The sequence below is a fragment of the Neodiprion pinetum genome, chromosome 1 (assembly GCF_021155775.2).
Source record: "Neodiprion pinetum isolate iyNeoPine1 chromosome 1, iyNeoPine1.2, whole genome shotgun sequence".
Taxonomy (NCBI): domain Eukaryota; kingdom Metazoa; phylum Arthropoda; class Insecta; order Hymenoptera; family Diprionidae; genus Neodiprion; species Neodiprion pinetum.
In genome coordinates, this window is record NC_060232.1 from 28,398,484 (window position 1) to 28,417,578 (window position 19,095).

The 19,095-nt window shown below is 45.1% G+C and overlaps 1 protein-coding gene and 1 long non-coding RNA gene across 5 annotated transcripts in view; one reads left to right on the plus strand and one right to left on the minus strand.

Moving 5' to 3' along the window:
- The window catches only part of LOC124224624 (uncharacterized), a 155,378-nt gene that overhangs the window by 111,818 nt on the left and 24,465 nt on the right, over positions 1–19,095 (minus strand). The gene's annotated exons all lie outside the window — the stretch shown is intronic.
- The window catches only part of hd (humpty dumpty), a 97,115-nt gene that overhangs the window by 38,028 nt on the left and 39,992 nt on the right, over positions 1–19,095 (plus strand). The window contains exons 3-4 of one of the 3 annotated variants that reach the window (XM_046636545.2): positions 11,534–11,753; positions 15,567–15,681. The exons of 1 other annotated variant lie outside the window; for it this stretch is intronic. In XM_046636545.2, the coding sequence (XP_046492501.1) occupies positions 11,534–11,753; positions 15,567–15,681 (335 nt within the window). The remainder of the gene's footprint in view (positions 1–11,533; positions 11,754–15,566; positions 15,682–19,095) is intronic. One more of the 3 variants, XM_046636551.2, reaches the window with a different exon arrangement.

The following is a 19,095-nucleotide window of genomic DNA, read 5'->3' on the forward strand; positions in this document are numbered from 1 at the left end:
CAATATATATAGGTGTTGAATCCCATTTTAAAAGACTCGTATGACGTTACATTGGTATAAAAATTAGTGTGTCTACAAATTCCCGGAGGATAAATTGATTTGCAATTTGTTTCTCCGCACCACCTGGATTTAATCCAGTTTCCTGCATGGCCACCTGAAACATCTTCACACGTATCTCTGAAGGAATACACGCAGAGGTTTACAACGAATTAAACATTGCTCACACTACAAAACCTCTCGTGTTTCAAAGGAGCTGTATAATAAGCGAAGAAGAGTAAGGGTAAAAAAAAGAAACGAAAACACCGACTAAAAACAGCCCATCAATTTTGAGGACAGGCAGTCGTCCTCCCGTGATTAACGGATCTGCTCGACCGAGTCAATTAATCTCCGTGAAAGATTCGAGCCAATGCCAACGCAACGAGGTAAAATGCACGTTGAAAACGTGATAAAACACGACGTGTCGTAAAAAGAGAAAAGTAAAAAGAGGCTGGAATAAGGAGGAAGAAGAAAGGTCCACGTACCTATAGGTACACACATGCTGCACATGTAAAACCATTAAAACTAGTCGGATCCACGCGACATCCGCGTGCCAATTGGTCCGACTCTCAGATTAAAACCACTCGGGCGTAAAGACGCATAGAAGTAGTGATTGCAAACAAATCCCAGTTGCAACTGGGTTCGTTTCGCGCATTGCACGTTGCCGGTCGTATCGGCGCACGCTTCTCCAGAAGTCTATAAGTACAAGTGAAATTGCCACGGCGCTTAAACAGGGAACCGGGCTGATTTAACCCTTGCGCAATGCTGGCTCACGTGGTATCAATTAATTTTGTGTATCGGGAGTCGCGAGGAAGGGGCGTGCAGCGTTCGTTCGCCTTCTCGGACACGTGCCAGCCACAATCGTTCCTAGTGACTCCCGACGTCATCAATTGCCATCCGGGCGGTGGGCGATTCGCGAGGGACGAGAGGAAGTCCCCTCGGAACACCGAAAGCAAACACGAGTCCCACTACACCAAAAAGCATTTATTCTTTTACGCTGGTTGCGTGCTTTGAGTGGGCGTGTCGATCTCACGCCGCTCGGATCAGCCTGTGTTTTATTGTTAGGAAATTAATGATTGCCTACTTTAACGTGTATACGAGTATGTATGTATATACCTATACGCACAACGGACACGATTATTCCGCCAATTTCTCTCTCTCTCTCTCTCTCTCTTCATCGCTGTCCTACATATTTAGACCCTTCAAATCCGATAACGAAGACGTACAGAATCAGTATTGGTAGAATTGCAGATACGTTGATTACTCATCAGGTTGATGCATCTGATGAGAATTATATGGGATGTGAATTCCGGAAGAAACGTTACGTACAAAGTCCTGCTGACTTATTGCAAGAAAGAGGGGATTAGATTTAATCCGCCGCAGAGACACTGCTCGTGAATTTTTAACGTTTCTAATGATATTTAAATGCTCATCTTTGTAATTGATTTCTTTCTATTTTTTTGTCTTATTTTCTTCATCTTCCGAATGAATTTGTCATGACATTCAGCGGATATTATTACACGCGTACGTCGCATGTGTGTTGAAAAATACGAAACGAATAGAGCGAAATATACTTTTTGCCCCGTATATTTTACCACCTGAATTATCATAATTTAACATCTATTAATAACGACACTGTACTAAACGCATAATGAGCGAGTAATAGATTAATCAGACACAAATTTGACGGGCGAAATCATTGATAAAGAAATCGAATACGTTAAAAGTAACTTGTCATAGAAGTTATCTTCAAGAGGTAGTAAAAAAAATAATGCATAATTAAACCGTGAACCGTGAAAGCGAACCAGACAGCTGGCAACGTTACGTACGTCAAATTATAGTTGCAGAGTTTGCCGTGTTAAAAGTAGGATGCGCATAGAAACGAAAAATTGGGACATTCGAAGATCGTGCTCTGCTCATTTTGTCCACGTGCCCGTTAGAAAAAAAAAATTAATATACCGTATCGTCAGTCGCAACTTTACAAGACATTATTCAACCCGACCGACTCGCTAATGACAACGCTTGCGGAAAAAAATAAGAGCCGTCGTTCTTCTCTACGTCAGTGCGGCATCAATATAAGTAAGACAAATAAGTCCAAGCCAAACCGAATGTCACGGTTTAAAAAAGTGTCTCGTCATCCATCTCGATCTGTCGCCTTTCGCGATTGCTCCACGTGCGTTTAACGAGAGAAGATAAATTTCTAAATTGCGATTTCGTACCATCGTGAGTTCGAGAGTAACTCATGCTGTGTCGTAGATTAAATTCGCGATTTCCGTCCAAAAAATTTCAGATTACCGAACCATTTCTAGTTACGTTGAAAAGGTATTGGATCGAATCAATGTCTGCAAGAAAACCGAAAGCAAATGCAATTACGCGTTCTGTCATATAAATAAAATTTCATCTTTATCGTGAGACGTGAAGCAGAAATTAACGTAAATCAGTCTAAAGAATTTAGTCGCTACACAAAAGCGCCGTGAGGTGATTGGCTTAAAAAGTTAAACATTTTTCCCCATTTTATTCTATATCCACATTTGAGTTTGCATACATTTAAAAATAATACGAGCATCAAAGTAACCACTTTAAGTACGGATTTAACTGAAAATCTCTAAAATTTGGTTATGAACAACGATTGCACACGTCAAAGGATCTGCCATGCGTTAGTACGAAGCACTCATCGATGACGTTGTTTAACAATGACGACCTTGATATACATGTCGCAATACGACAGTAAAAAAGAAAAAATGAAAAGAACCGTAAAGCAACGTTTCAGAGAAAAATATCCGGAAGAAATTATATATCATATATACTTCCCCCCCTAATCATATACAGTGGACATATTTGCCGGGTTGGTTTCAAACTGGACGTCACGGACTGGGTGAAACTTTCTGATATATCGCTTTATGGTTTTATAGCGGGCGATCTCCCCCACCTTTTCTTCGTCCCCCAGAATCGGCACCCCCCGCTAGAACTTGGCCAATTTATTCACCTTTTTCTCCGCACTGTAGATACAGCTTTTTATACGTCAATATGCCATGCGATTCAATAGACCACACGTATACATATATAGTTATGTATAAAATAAGTACATATGTTATATACATATACATACCGCGCTGGTGCACCGACCATCGGCTATAAAAACGCTCATCCCGAAGGCAACTCCGGGAACACGTTAAATATACCCATAAAAGTATAGAGCAGTGAATATAATATGCGGTCGGTGGGTTGCTACGTAGGGATTTCGAAAAAGGCAAGAGATGCCTGCCCGCACCGCGCATCGTCCAGAGTTCGCCAACTCGAGAGGACGATACCATGGACGTTCCCCTGACCGTGCGGGGGTGGAGGGGGGGGGGGGGGGGGGGGGGGGGGGGGCAAGATGTCGGAGTATATTAACCGCGGTGAAGGATAAAGGATAATGTTAAAAGAGAGCCGAGTCTCGTGGTTATGGAAAAGGAACCGCGAGGAACTTGGAGGATAATGCGAAGCCTCGAAGCCTAGCGCGTGTTGCAGTGTACATATTCGGGGCATCAATCTTCATCCATCACGCATGGGTCGGCGGGGTGGCACCTCCTCGCAAGCTCTCGTCCCGTCCTCCTCTGACCTCGGACGGGGCCGAAAGGCGATGGATTGATCTCACCTCAACTCGCGGAGGCTTTCGTTGCCCTTTTTGCTCCTTCGTATTTCCCCGCAAGACGGTATTTCGCAAGCGCTTTTGTAACGCAATACGTCGTATTGTACGAATGTCAATTGTTACTGACATATAATTAGCTTCGGTTTCGGTTTCGGTTCTTCCAGTTTCAGCGATCAATTCTGGTTTCGAGGAAAAATTTTGGCTCGGCCGAAACTGGCGTTAGTGTCGTTTTCTGCACTGTCGAATAGGTTCGAAATTAATTTTGTACCTACATTGCACTCCGAAAATAAAGCGAGTTCCTAATAAATTTAAGACTTTTATTTAATCTAATCAAACAATCTGTTACAAAGCTAGAAACAAGAATAGATTTCAGGGTATAACGTATATTTAACGAAATTTCGACTCTACTACACAAGTTTTTATTTCGCTTACGGTTTCGGCCGAAACCAGAAGAGCAGCCGAATACTCGGTTACGGTTTCGATTTCGGTCAGACACTAATTATTGTTACACCATATCGGATATTGAGCAAATTGACCCGAAGCGAAATCTGCTCACAGTACTACTCACAATCAGATATAGGTGAACGGTTATTCTGCGAAGAGCGTTGCAAGGATGCATCAATTGCCGACTCATCAATGGGTGTTTACGCGGGTCTCTGACGCCGCGACGCCGGCGTCGGCTCACCCGTCAGATGTTATTGATGGACCACGAGCACTCGGGCATTCAGGCATTGAACATTGACCATGGCGGCGGCGAAGCGGGGGCGGTGGGCACCTATGACGTTAACGCGAATATAATGCGATCCACCCCTCGCCCGGCCAACAATACAGTTTTCATTTTCGGAAGACCGTGGAAGGGTGAACGGACCCTGAAACCCCGGCGGAACCCGGGCTGGGATTCGGTTTGACGAGCCGAAGAACGCCGGCCAAATATCGGAGGTAATGGCGCGTGATCGAACCTCGGCTCTTCGTCACGGACGATTTTGTCACCCAGTTTCTCGACGAGAGAATGAGGGAGGCCGCATTTGTCACTCTCTGTGCGGAAATTGCCGCTCTATTATACAAGCTGCTGAAGGAAACTTTTCACTGATAATTGATTCCGCCCTTTATACACCCTGGCGAACTTTGTTCTACGAACTTTTGTCAACTTTCTCACAAGGTTGGCGAGCGAATATTGCCAATTATATGTATAAGCGTGTTGACAAATGGCAGCAGTCTTCGGATATCAGATGCTAATAAATAAATCAGCCTTGGTGTGATATGGTGATTGGAGAAAGTCAAGTAATAGATCAATCAACGCATAACTTTTTTCGTTCGATCTGCCAATCCAGCTTTTCTAATCATAATCTGCCTCAATACGTAAAAAACTCCATGGTTAAACTTGGAAATGCGTCAACGATACAACGTATACCGGGTATCCTTGACCTCGTAAATCAACAAACAGCAAATTAATTATCCACAATGTGAGTTCAAGGATCGGGGACCAAGTCGAAAAGGTCGTCGAAGTTGCGAGCTTTCTTGTTCACCGCCTGCGACGACTACGTGTGAGAATTACAGGTACCTATGACGCAGATAACGGAGAAGCGATCGTTTCCATCGTATCCGCGGACAGGACAAAGCGTCAAAAGTAAATAACCGAAATAATAAATAATGGGAAACACACGTGTGTTTGCGATCTTAGTTTAGTAGCAAACACCGGTCTCCGCACGAGCTGCGAGATGTCACCGAGATAGCACACACCGTTGTGCAGAAGGGGATGCGGTCGCAGTCTATCCTCGACCTGCAGTGCACTCGTACCGAGGGAGTCAAAAGCCGACGGTGAGGGAGCGGTCCGGGGGTTGAAAGCGACGCGAAGGGTGGCGACGGGGGCGGCGGACACGTGACTCGTGTTTGCCGGGCACACAGGACGAGCCTAGTACCTACTTTCGGCGCGATACGGAGGTTGGCAAAACACCGGCGCAATGCCGGCATAAGCGATATTTATGTCAGCACAAAGGGACGCGCGTGCTAAAAGAACAACCCGAGGTTGGGGTCCGAGTCCGAAAGCCCATTGTGCATCTCTGCCCTGATATACCCTGGGTTATACTTTACCGTGCACGCTGTGGCCGATATAGAAAATCATGCTCCTCGCTGTCAAGGATCCGGATTCTTTTTCGTCATACTTAATCGGACGCAAGCCTGGGGAAATGACAATGGTCAGCAAATTTTTTTAACAAGACTAATTTTTAAGTACCTATTTACCTTCGTTATAAACCCAAATTTCTTTTCGTTCGATCAGGTCTGGTTTTTGTGTTACACTGACTACGAGTAAAATTGAGTGTTTATCGTTTTGACTTACCTTTTTTGATTCAGGGTGTTTTTTTAATTGTTGTAACTAATTAACTGGTGTTTCAAATCAATTTCAAATCTGAATCAAAAGAGGTGAGTCAAAACGATAAGTATTCAATTTTACTGGTATTCGATGTAACACAAAAACCAGACCTGATCAAGTGAAAATAAATATAGTTTTTTAATGAAGGTAGATATGTATTTAAAAATTAGTCAGTACCTGCCTTGTTACAAAATTTTGTTGACCAGTGTACCGCAACACTATACATAACCTAATTTTTGTTCATAAAAACTGTAGTCTTGGAAAAACTAAAAAAATTATATTGCATTAAAACTATTCGTATCTAAAATATTCTAATACCAATTCTGTTGTACGAAACCTTGTTCCTAACACAATCAGTTAAAAGTTTTCATTTTGCACACAAAAAGTGAATTTTTATTGACCAGTGTAATCTGGTCTAATCCAAAATTTTGCCAGTTGCCAGATAAACTCTTTTTGATATCTATGAATCGTAATATAATAAACTTTTCCTCAAAAGGCTGTAAAATTTTTCCCACTTGCATAATATGCATAGATATATATTAAAGTTGCTGCTTGTTTAGCAAGGTCGAAAAATCGTGCTGCAGTTTTTTCGATAGCTATATACCTATAACGTATATGTACTGCAGCCTTACTGTCATGAACCAGATTTGGGAGGGATGAGCGTCCCTCTCTTTCGGAACGGAAAAAAATAGAATAAAAAAGGGATGCGGCAGTTGGTGAAGGTGTGTGTATATAGCCCGCAGGAGCGTATGATGCGAACACCGACGTAAGAGTGGCATTGAAATTTATGCGGAGCGGTTTATCCAAAGTTTAATACTTTTCGAGCAAACAGAGACCCACGTGCGAGCGCCCCGCCCTTCACGGATGCTGACAAGATTAAAACGGCGATTCTCTGATGCGCGGATCAGCCGAACTGCACTGCAGGCGGTGTTAGAATCGAACGAAACCACTGTGACTAGGCGTAAGTGATAAGCGAGATGAAGGTTCGAAAACTTTTTCGTAAATCACAACAACGACAGAAAAAAAATCAAACTTTAAGTATTCAATATAATAATTATATAATTGCGAAATATTATATTGACGAGGAAAACGTCTCTATAGCGTTTTTAAGTCATAGTAATTGCCAGGGCTGAAATTCGAAAGCCGGTTTGTAGGTACTGTGTGACATAAAATTTTCGAAATGATTACATCCCATCAGATGCTAGTAAATGGATCGTAAACTGCTATTTTACGACCGGACGCATAGTTCTGGAATGTCGACTTTATTATAAGCCTCCAATATTTCCCCATACAGTGACAGCGAATGTCGTTTGTCGATTCAATTTAGAATACGTACGGAGCCCGACGGGTACAAATACTGGAAAAAAAATATACCAAACACGTCTGCTGCAAACGATGACGAGTAATTTGAGAGATATGTATATAATAGGAAAAACTTTTGGCGATCAGTATTACGGAAATAATAATCAATTTGTAAAAAAATGCAAATCATGCAGGATATTCCCTGCCGACTAACTCCAGGCAAGATTTATTACAATCGAAGTATATGCAAAGTCGAGAACCTGGGGTCAACGCACAGTGACATACGAAATCCGCCGTACGTTGGTATAATACGTTCGTACACGGCGTACCTACATACGTAGATAAGTAGGTAGGTAGGTAGGTAGGTACCGTTTGAAAACAGCATTTGGACACCAGCGTCGTCAGTCGCACGGTGACGAGTGAAACGTTTGACCAGGAAGAACGATAAAACCACAGAAGGTATAAAAATAAAAAATACAGAGCCGAGAAAAACAAGGTATATGAGAGATGAACGCCGCGGCGTAATCTTCCATCAAGCATCATTGCGGGTGAATTGAGAAAAGGAATAAGAATAAGGAAAGGGAAAACGTGCGTGCAGGTATATAGAATATAGATGTTCCCGTAGGAACACTCGAACAGGTGTAATACATACGCCCGCGTCCGCCATTTGAGTAATGGCCGTAATCTGGGAATTTATAGAGACGTCACCGCGCCGCGGGTCCTGGAGGATACAAATGAATTCGGCTTCGTTGCTCAAGCATTAGGAACGGGCCGTGATCCGGGGCTTGGAGCTGGGGGAAAAGCGGGGGCCGGGGATGCGGAAGATGAGGTCCGGGATTAGACCTCGCGGTCCGTGGGCTCCCACGAAGATCGTGCACGGGGCCGTTTACGTAGTGCGAATAATTTACACCGGGCGAAACGCATACCGGACCTTGTACGCCGTTGATCAACGGATGCAGCGTGTCTTCCGCGTAAGGTGTGAAAGCAATGACCTACGAGTGTCAGAATTCGAGAGCCCGAAGACGAGGGTCGTCAGAAGAGAACACAGACCGAGGTATCAACGTTTCTTGGTAAGACAATGTGAGGAACCTCTTCCTCGCGACCCTCACCCTTCGCAGCGGGCGACGACAGATGGATCACGATACACACGTGCTCGAACCTTCGAAGGGTCGAAAGACCAAACACCTCGATTGACACTCCACTGTCATCGGTGTCTTCTACCGCGGAATTCTACCACTGATCTATTCACGCTTCGTATCATCTGTAGACTCTGAGCTTCGCCACCTGTACGACTGTATTCGAGGAGACGCGAAAATCTGCCCGGGTGATCAACGGACCGAAATCAATTTGCTTATCTTCAACGTCGAGGATCCTGAATTGATTCAACGTGTCGTTAATTTTTGCCACACGTTATGGGGCAAATTGATCATCGACTATAGGTTTGCAAGCGATGAACAGGTGTGTTGGAATCTTAACCCTCCGTTCTCATTGTTATTTTCGATACACGGTTCCCACTGTGGACACTCTAGTGCTCGGATGTTATTTTACAGGGAACCCTCCGTTAAAAAATGTTGAAAAAATGCTTGAATACAGAAAAATATATATATTCCATACTCCAAAAGGTTCTAGATCGATATCTTTTGCTGATTAATCGAGAAAAATTCTTACAGTCAGTTAGAATGAAAACTTCGCAATATCTGCTTAGCACTAAAATGTACACAGTGGGGACGGAGGGTTAAGCTAGTTCGAGACAATCGTTGTCTTTGCAATTCCCTCCACGATAAACAAAACAGCGTTTCATATACAGTCCACATTTATTTTCTGGCAAATAAAGCTTCAACGGTACTTTTTACTTACCATACGCCTTGTATTATAGAAGTATCGGAAATGTTCCGATCCAGGTGGCGGTTCGATGGCAGCAACCGATGACTGCGGATTTCAGCACCGAAGGTGAATTAGTCACACACACACACACACACACGCACACACGCGTGACAGAATGGATCGCGTTGCACCCTTTTTCGCCTCGTTTAGCCCGTCAGAACAACACCGTTCGTTGACTGACGCGATCAAACTGAGCAAACTCGAGCCGTACTATTTACTGATGTCGTGTACTTCTCACCTTTTCGCAGCAAGGGTAGACAGCGGTGTTGTTATGTAAACTGTGAGGAATAGTTGCGCCCTCCTACGGTCACGTGACCACCGAAGATCAGGCGAAGTTATCGATAATCTTTGTTGAATTGTTCGATGTCTGACTCTGCACCGGTTCTGGCCAAAGTGTAACATTGAACAACGTTAAGCGAAAGTTGTGTAATTGAATATAATGATATCGTGCCCATTCGGTGAAATAAATTATTAGCAGCAGATATGAAGTTATCTCGCCTCCCGGGAGACGTAAATTGCCATTACGTCTCCCCAGCCGGGGACCCACGCCCCAAAGATCTTAATTATTAATTATCTCCGGACGTTATCTGGGCGGCATCGTTTCAGAAATTACCGAAATCCCCTCCGATAAGGACCCGCCGTTACCGCGCTCTCGTTTCAAAAGTCACGCTGCCTCCTCTCCCCCGCCCTTTTCGCCCCGTTACTTTTCACAATATCAAACGTGCGGAGCACTCTTTCCGCGTGACTTCAACACGCGTGTGCGTGCACGCTGGCCAACTTCACGAACCCCCGGGCTACACAGACGACGGGGTATCGTAGGAGTCCACGCTCGAAGGGGTGTACGCACAATGGCCAAGGATTAACCGTGACACCCGTGGCATAAAACTAACCCCAGATCAGTCCGAACCCTTCGTCTATCTCAGTTTCGAACCTAGTTACGGCTCCTCTGTCGGCTAGGCTTCTGTCAAAGCACCAGCTGCAGCGGAGATTTCGCACCAACGATTCGTCCAACGATCCCCGATAACCTCAAGCGTCCGTTTTAACCAGGTGTCCCGAAATTCGGCTGATTTCGTTTGACGGAAAAAAAATAATACACAAACTTACTCGTCGCTTCTTTTCTTTGCTTTTTTGTTACTCGGTAGCTAAAAGCTGAGTTTTCCTAACATTGAACTAGAATTATTGGATTATTGGTTTAAGCTCGATTTGAATTTTCCACGATGCATAGAAAATTGTCCTTACTTCCTCGATATTTTTCTATCTTCCTTGTCGCTGATCGTTAACAATGATTTTGACCAAAATTCTCCACAACGCATGCTTTACAGACGCCGCAGCGATCATATTCCATAATTGTTGACTTACGTACGTGTAGGCGATGCGAGACCGGAGAATGTGTTAATTATTCCGAAAGAAGAGACGTCGCTAGATTTACGACACTCTCACCCGCCTTGGACGGCGGCTGGACCCGAACCGTCGTCCGTGGTCGATGCACACGATTCGGTGTGTTATTAATTGGTCAATTATGAATATTTTTCTCTTATCTTTTATTCATTATCCGGTCCGACTTCCCTCGGCAATTAGTCAAGCGAGTGTTAAGTCTCCGACTTTATTAAGGGTCACGTCAATTTCTCATCTATCCGGCATTTGTCCTTATTACAAAAAAAAATTTTTTTTCAACTTATCCCACCTTCTAATTTACCGTCCCTATTTGTCACATGCAGAAATATTAATATCCGTAATTTTTTTTTTTTTTGTTCCAAAAAATGCCAATCTGCATCAAAACGTGTCGCGATCGTCGGTCACTTTTATTTATGACCTCAACATTACTTCCCATCATTAAGAGAAACTGTCATTCATCGAAATATTCGTCGACGTACGAATATCACGTTTTTCCCATAACCCCACCGTCTCGCGATCCTTACTCTCGTGTAAAACCTGAATCGCCTAGCTCCTCGATGACGGTCAGACGACCGGTGGCCATTGGAAATGAGCTCCCCTCGATCAGTGGGCAGCACCCTCGTCCTAGACCGAGAACCCTGGTTTCGGTACGCTGGAATCACACCCCGGTAAATTGACCCTCGGTGCTAAATACCTCCCTTTGACACGTCAAAGTTTGGGGGGGGGGGGCGAAGGGGGGAATCCCCGTATGGAATTACGGGACGAAATATACCGGCGAGGCGTACAATTCAGAGATAGCTGAATAGATAGATACCATATATGTATATATACGGAAGCAGAACGCCACGTTGTGTTGTTCGCATTCTCTGCACCTATGCCAAATGCACCGTCATCCTCTATCTTTGTCTTTCCAGATCCGAGGAGAGATGAAAAAAGCTCCATTGATTCCTCCGTCGATCTGTCGACCCGCGAACCGGGAGGCCACTCGCTTATTGTACTCGTTATTGATGATCCCGGAAGTGTACGCGCTCATTTCTACAGTCAATCATCGCCGGCTGTACGCATCGAATCGATCCCAAATCTCCACTCAATATTTCATACCAGCCCAGCTAACGATCGGATCCTACAAGAGCGGTAAGAAGCCGCCTGACTTATATTTATGCTTAGACTTTGCGCCTTGTTCGTGGCCGGATTCGAATAAACGGTATCGAACAAGTCCCGCGTGTCCGTTTGAGGTCGGTAAAGCGAAGCTGTAAGAAATCGCCAAGGCTTCAGGACCAAGCCGGCAACCGAGAAATCGGACCGATATCACAGTACGCACGCGGCGCGGGGGAATAGAAAACGCAGAACCGTAACCGTGCGATCCTTGGCACGTGTCTGAGATTAATGTGTTTTGATTTTTAGACTTCATATTATATCGACGCGGGTTCGTACGTACAAATACACAAGCCTTCTCCCTGTTGTCCGGATGGGTGAACTGCTATACACGTATCGCACCAGTCGACTCTACCAATACCGAACTCTTCTCCATTGTGCAGGGCCCTCGTGCCCTCTTCGCCAGGGCGCCCTGCACTACGGGAGCACGTATAGTAGCTGATTCATTCGTTCTGACGTTCTGACGTTTTAATAAATGCCCACGATCCACGCTCCGAACCTACCGATTGATATATAATGACTGGCGTATACGACCGCTCTGACCGCTGGATCGGAGCTTTGCACTGACCAGCCCCCGCGGTTGTTATAAGACGTTGGTTTTTCGACCTTCATTTCGAGAAACTGCAGATTTCATCCCAGATTATTGCCCCAGGTTGAAGTTCCGGGGGAAAAGTAAACAGAGTAAGGTATACGTATAAGCTCCTCTTTTCGAATGGTCTTAAGTGACCCGGGCGAAGTTGGCGTAACGCCTACCGCGCGTAGGCGAATGCATAGGTGCAGCAGTTGTATATTATTGTATGCATACTTGATGCGGCTCTGCGGAAGCTGCAAACGGTCAAAAGCCGAGAGTGGAGAAGCCGCGATGGCGTAGCTGCAGCGGTGAGGTTTAACAAGAATTCGGAGAATGAGAGAGCGTCGAGACGCCAACTTCTCGGGGGGAGAGCTCGGAAATAATCCAGGCGCGAAGAGGCCGGGAATAAGATGAAAATACCTGCGGTGGAGTTAGAAGTCTTCGGAGCCTGAACCCAGTCTCACCTCGGCTTGCGGTGCGAGGGCGAATTGCGGGGTGTGAGAATAAGACAGGAGTCTTTATATAATTCCGACTAATACTCGGTCGGTAAAACTTATACAACTCTCGGAATTAAGGGCTAAGTCCCCCAGATACGTTCTCAAATATTCGTAATAAGCAAAGTTGGCTAAGCGAGAGAGCTGGGAACTTTGTCGACAATTTACATTTCATTTTATTTATCGGGATTATTACCGGCACGCCGGATAACGCGCCTTGTAATTCGTATCGAAGGATGACGAAACGCAAGAAGAACAGGGCGCACTGAGAAGAATTTTACGCAGCAGTCCTGCTGCCGGAATTAAACGAAATTCAGTAAAGCAACGCGGTTATACTACCCGCTGAAAGTTACGTTACAGTCCTCTCTAACGGAATAACTGAATAGTTTCCCTCCGGAGAAAGATTTTTTTAATAGCTCCGCCCGCAATACCGCGTTTTGCATTCGACCATTTCCAACAACTGCGACGTTATATTCGCACCGGTAAAATCTGGCTAATAGAGCCGTTTGTAGTCCGCTGTTTCAGTTTCTTACACTCCGAAGTTAACCACCTGCTCTGTCCTTATCACCGTCGACGACTCCGCTTCATACCAGATCATCAGTCAAATCTGGAACGCCTGCAATAACTTTTTGTTTTTTCAAATTGGTTTTATTTATTTCAATGGTTTTTTTTCTTGGCAAGTTTATCTCCGATACTCGTTCTCGTTTGTAGGTATGAGCACGCGAATAAAAGAGCGAAAAACTGACGCGAGACAATCTCCGCTCAGTTTGGATATATACGCGATACATCGATTCGCAACTCGCAATGTGTATATTAAAGTGCATCGTAACGTGAAGAGGAAAATCTACCAGACAGGATTGCGTAAGCGGCGTTATACGCGTTAAATTCGATAAAACAACGGGACACTCGTCCGGTTTGTCGAGTATTATACGTACAGCTGATACGTACACCAGAATCGTGTTCAGGACCAAGTGGGAAGCGTTGCATTTGCGAATTACTACATGACCGCGAGGAGAAACTACTGGAACCGACAAAGAGGGATCGTCCGGTGTACAAACGTATTATATGAACGATTTGCACAAACTCAATTACCTCATAAGTACACAGGTATAGCTACAAAACGAAATGAAATCCTGTGTGAAAAAAATGCGGTGTAGACTTCTACTGAACATTTTTCGGTGTCAATCTAATACTACTTATCGTCAAGTTCTGAATTGACCACAAAAATTGTTCTATAATAGTCCATAACGGCCACTTTTGGTCAATTTTAACACCGTCAATTTTTCAGTGTATGAGATCTAACTTTTCTCCAGGTTCCATTAATTCCCGTCATTTTTCATCGCCGATCGCCGCTCGCCCTTTCCGTATTCATTAATTGCGGCCAATTACGGACTCCGCGATCCAGCATTCTTCTAAATTCCTGCGCCGGATCCGATAGTCGTAAGACGTAAGGGAATATCGGCGTATATACCGATAAGTAGACCCAGAAGCCCGACAACCCAGCGACTCGTAGAAGGTTGGTATGCGCGGTGCGGTGTTAATCTCCCAATTAGCACGTGCTGCCGCGAAGCTTACAGGACTCAACGAACCTAGCAAACGAGATTGGAGACCCACACGGTGAGGACGAGACTACGAGACTTATCCGCGGATCTGCTTATCCGTTTCGTACCCCGGCGAAATCTAATTGTGAGAGACCAGCGCCACCGACGCGATACGACGCGATGCGACGCGACGCCTCGATCTCATTACGGCGTTCCGCGAGTCACCTTGACGAAATAAAATCACCGACGAGGGAACGCATGAGGGAAAATTTCGTTTCCTATCGTTAGTGGCAAATTCTAGCCGATTGGATACAATCGTTGTGATAACGGTTAAAATATTGTATAAATTGCAAAAACAATTTTGTACAAGTAAGTATTTCGTGCAAGTATAATTTCAGGGAGTCTTCCAGGTAAGAGCGGTAGAAAATAATGATTTTTTTTTCTTTCATCGTGGCTGGACTAATGAACGGAAAAGAATATGACAAATTACGTTCGAAAATTAAAAATTTTCGCTTTGAAAGAAAAAGAAATTGAAAATTCACTCTTGTATGTCACAAAACCTGATGAAAAAAATCGCAGCTGATACAAATTTTAATTTGTCAAATATCCTTTCTACAGAAGCTGAGAGGATGCATTGACGATTCTAAAAATTTCATGGGTTTTTGTATTCCAGACATTCCGTTCGCCTGCTAGCGTCGTTACCGTTTTCCCAATCATTTTCTACAGAGCTCCACTTAAAAGGACGTGCAAGAGTTAATTTTTAAGATAATTTGAAAAACTTTTTCGTGTTTTAAAGCAGAAATTTGCAGCTTTCAAACAAGTTTTGGTTGGAACAAAAGGATCATTTTCTACTTCTCTTATCTCGAAAACCCCCTTAGTGGTTACTCTGACGTTAAATCTGTTCAGTTTACTATATGTTTACACTTAAATAAGGCTTTAAAATCAAAAATTCATTTTTACCTAAACTGTTCGATTATTATCGTTAAAAATTTTAAATAATTAAGGACTGTTTAACCGGCATGCACGATTATAAATGTACGAATATATTTTTCTTGCAGAAACATAAACGAAATAAGAAGTTTCGAATCACCCTTCCTCTGTAAATTTCCTGAAACGGTGAAATAATTTCTATATGCCTAGAGTCGATTTCGATTAGATAAGTTTTTTTTTTTCTCCGCGTTTGCAGTTTTGCAACGGCGCTCTTGAAAGTCAGACGAGACCGCATCGCGGGATATATTCAAATGATAATTGGTACAAATGCAACGAGGAACAATACCCAAGCAATAGAGAACAGAGAGCGGGTGAGTCGCGTTCCAGGGCTTTGATTTCTTCTCTCCCTTTGGGTGGAGGAAGAGAAAGAGAAGGACAGAAGGAGGGTGACGAGGAGGCAGAGAGGAAGAGATACAGACGGAGGAGAGAGAGAGAGAAAGAGCGAGAGGTGGAGGGAGAGAGAGAGAGAGAAAGCCGTGGAGAGTGAACGATATTTACATGCGATTTGCATACTAGTTGATCCCTATTGCTTCCATCTCCAACCACCCCCCGCCCTTCTCCTCTCGACCTCTCCTTGCGTACACCGAACCTATATCTGCGGCAGCCGCCCTCGCCTTCGCCCTTGTCCTCGTCCTCGTCCTCGCCGTCGTCCTCGTCCTCGCCGTCATCCCCATCTCGAAGCTCTCGTCCCTCCACCCCCCCCGCGACTCGTTACCGCCGTATTTCAACAGTTTTATTAATATTTGCTCGAAACGGTTCTTTGTTTCTCGTTAGCCGCCACCGAGGGTCGGAACCCCGTGACTTCTTCAACGCCCGGGATAAAAGAGGACGTCTTCTTCATGATCCGCAGACGCTGCACACCTCGGCCGCGGAATAATTCATCTCGACGGTGAGATTGTACACGCGGACAAATCGCGCTCTCGAGACCGCGAGGGTTGATCAGGGATTTTTCACCTGCAGCGTGAAATTATCGAACCATTCGTATAGGTCTTTACCTCATACCTTGTACCTTACACCTTGTACCTTACGCTCGTGTTATAACACGTGTCGCCGGGCGGCGAGAACGAAAATGGAAGCTGCGTTTACGAGCGCCTCTCGCGCTTAAAATTATTAACGAGGTAGTCGATTTGCCTAACGAGGTACTTTCGGCCTACTCTTAAGTTTACGGCGTAAAGATCTTCTTCTGCACCGCGCGTCCGAGATTTTTCCCTCCTTTTCTTTCCTGCATTTGCTTCGTCGGTTTCTCTTTCCCGTTTGTTTGTTTATTTATTTATTTGTTGTTTTTTTTTTACTCACTATTCAAGATCCCGGCTCGTCTAAAATGTATTCAAACACAGCCCGGAAAAATAGCGGGCACTACGGCTAAACCAGAAGCCGAACGAATTTTTAATTGATTTTCTTCATCCATTCTCCTTCTGATTTACACCTCATTTTGCCAAAATCAAAAGATATTACGAAACGTCAAATGGAATCACGTCACAGAAGTGAATAAGTCGGACACGAAACACTTTACATAATAATCCATTTGTATTTTTATCTATCTCTCATGTACTTTATCTTCGGCCGTTTATTCCTCAGATCCGTGACACACTTCAGTAGCGAGTGTTTTTTCCCCCCTTTCTCACATGTCCACATAAGTTTTGACACTTTATGCGCGTGTTACGTGTCCAAAAATATTATGTTGTTCTTTACGTTATTAACTGTTATTTTATACGACGCGTCGTGTCTCGCACTTTGCATTTTCATTTCCCTATCAATTCACCCTCCATCATTGGCGTGTATTTAAAATTACTCGACTCAGTGCTTTCCTCATATTTTTTAATCACGCAGAACTGGGATAAATAAATTAAATCGCATCGCCTCGCGTTTGTCCTCCTCCGTACTTCTGTGCACCAGAGAAAAGAGCTCTTCATAAAAATGCGATAAAATTTTCAAGTCCTGCCAGCCAGCCACCGCGCCATGGTAACCAATTAGTAGAAACCAAACGGGTTTCCTTATTTTCTTCACTCTCGGTTGACTTATTTCCCCCCGGCTTTGTCCAATGCCTTCATTATCGCTCATCGATGCAACGAGACGCAGACAACAAAGTCGAAAACGGTCGAAGTGCAGCTTTCATTAGTGATACCGCGGCACAAAGGTTTCATTTCATAAACTAGAGTCGCTTAGCATAGTGGGTGGAGTTTTGTAGAATTGGCTGGTAGCACCGCAGTCCCGGGTATCGGAGTATAAAACTTCCGAGGTTCCGCGGGATTCTCTCTTCGGGTTTGGGCAAGGATCCACAGGACCTGCAGCATCCTTGGCCGCCACAGTTTACGCACGACTAACTCCTCGGCTGCTTTTTCCCCGCGTCTTAATTATCCCGGCTAATTCGGTCCGCGGCGAGATAGGAAAACAGAACGCTTCACTTCCCTCCGTCTTAGGTTTATATATATATATACATATATATTATATATGTATACCAAACAAGCCCACTACATTTATACGACCTGATTACGCCAGTTGCCAACTGTTAAGACCGGAGCAGCGAACCGAAGACGCGAAGACATAAAGTTCCGCTTCTTATCTATCACCGCGTGGGTCGAGACGAAGAGCCCGAATTGACGTGAATTATGTCATTCCTGAGGAAGCCCGCACGCTCAGGTACAAGAGAAAAATCTCATGCTCAGGCTGCATTACTTCAGGCCTCACGATCACCGATCTGGATCACCGGCTTATACCTACCTCGGGATACACGAGAGTTCCTGATCGAGGCGATGCGATCGATTCAGAGATTCACGGAGGCGATAGGACCCGGCATATTTACTTTTCGAAGCGCAGCGGCGAGCTGGGAGTCGCCGTGACGAGTCCGGGTGTCAATCGGCTCTCCTGCTTCCGGATTTCGCCTGAAACCGGGTCCAGGACTCGGGCCATCCGGAGCGTCCTCGACGAAGATGAGGGGACAATGCTTCGCCGCAGACCGAAGCCGAAGCCTCCGAGGTTCCGATTGATATCTGGGCCCGTGCCGAGAGGGCGAAGCACACTGTCTAATTAACTCCGTGACTGGGTGACCCCACGGAACCCTCTCCTTCACCCTTCAGGCCCCGTCCTGCAGCGTCAGGCCCGCTCTTCTCGCTCCGCACGTATCTAGACTCACACCGAGATTCCTCGAGCATACAGCAGCAGTGTCTTAATGGACACACACGCCCCGCTCCTCTCTGCACGACACGCTACCTGGATAAAGACATCATCGTGCTCGTGGACGAAAGTTCGCTCCGGTACAGTCGGAGGTTGTGATATCAACCGATCGACGATCTTTACGTGTGGAAGATCACGCGGTCGGCTAAAGATCGGCAAAATTTTCAGAAGGATTTATACAGCGGATATTTCACCGTGAGAAATTTTCGCGGGAGCGGAAATTCGACGCTCGCACGGCCGCCGTCGATTCTTGGGAGGAAAGCTCGGTGCAAGGAGTGTACCGGACGATACAAGATACAGCCGATATCCACGCGGGGTCAGAACGCCACGGATGGACGCGTCGCGGCGCCTGGTGCTCGTGGTGTTTCGTTAATTAAAACGAACGGACGGAACGACCGACGGATGGAGCGACGACGAGCCACCGAGTGAATCAGGGGGTTAATTTTATGCGGGTGTCGAACGACGGCCTGGCTTTCCCATTACGGGCGGCGGTCCATCCATCAGACCGGGGATACGGCAAATGATGTCGCAGACTTGCCGAACAGGACTTG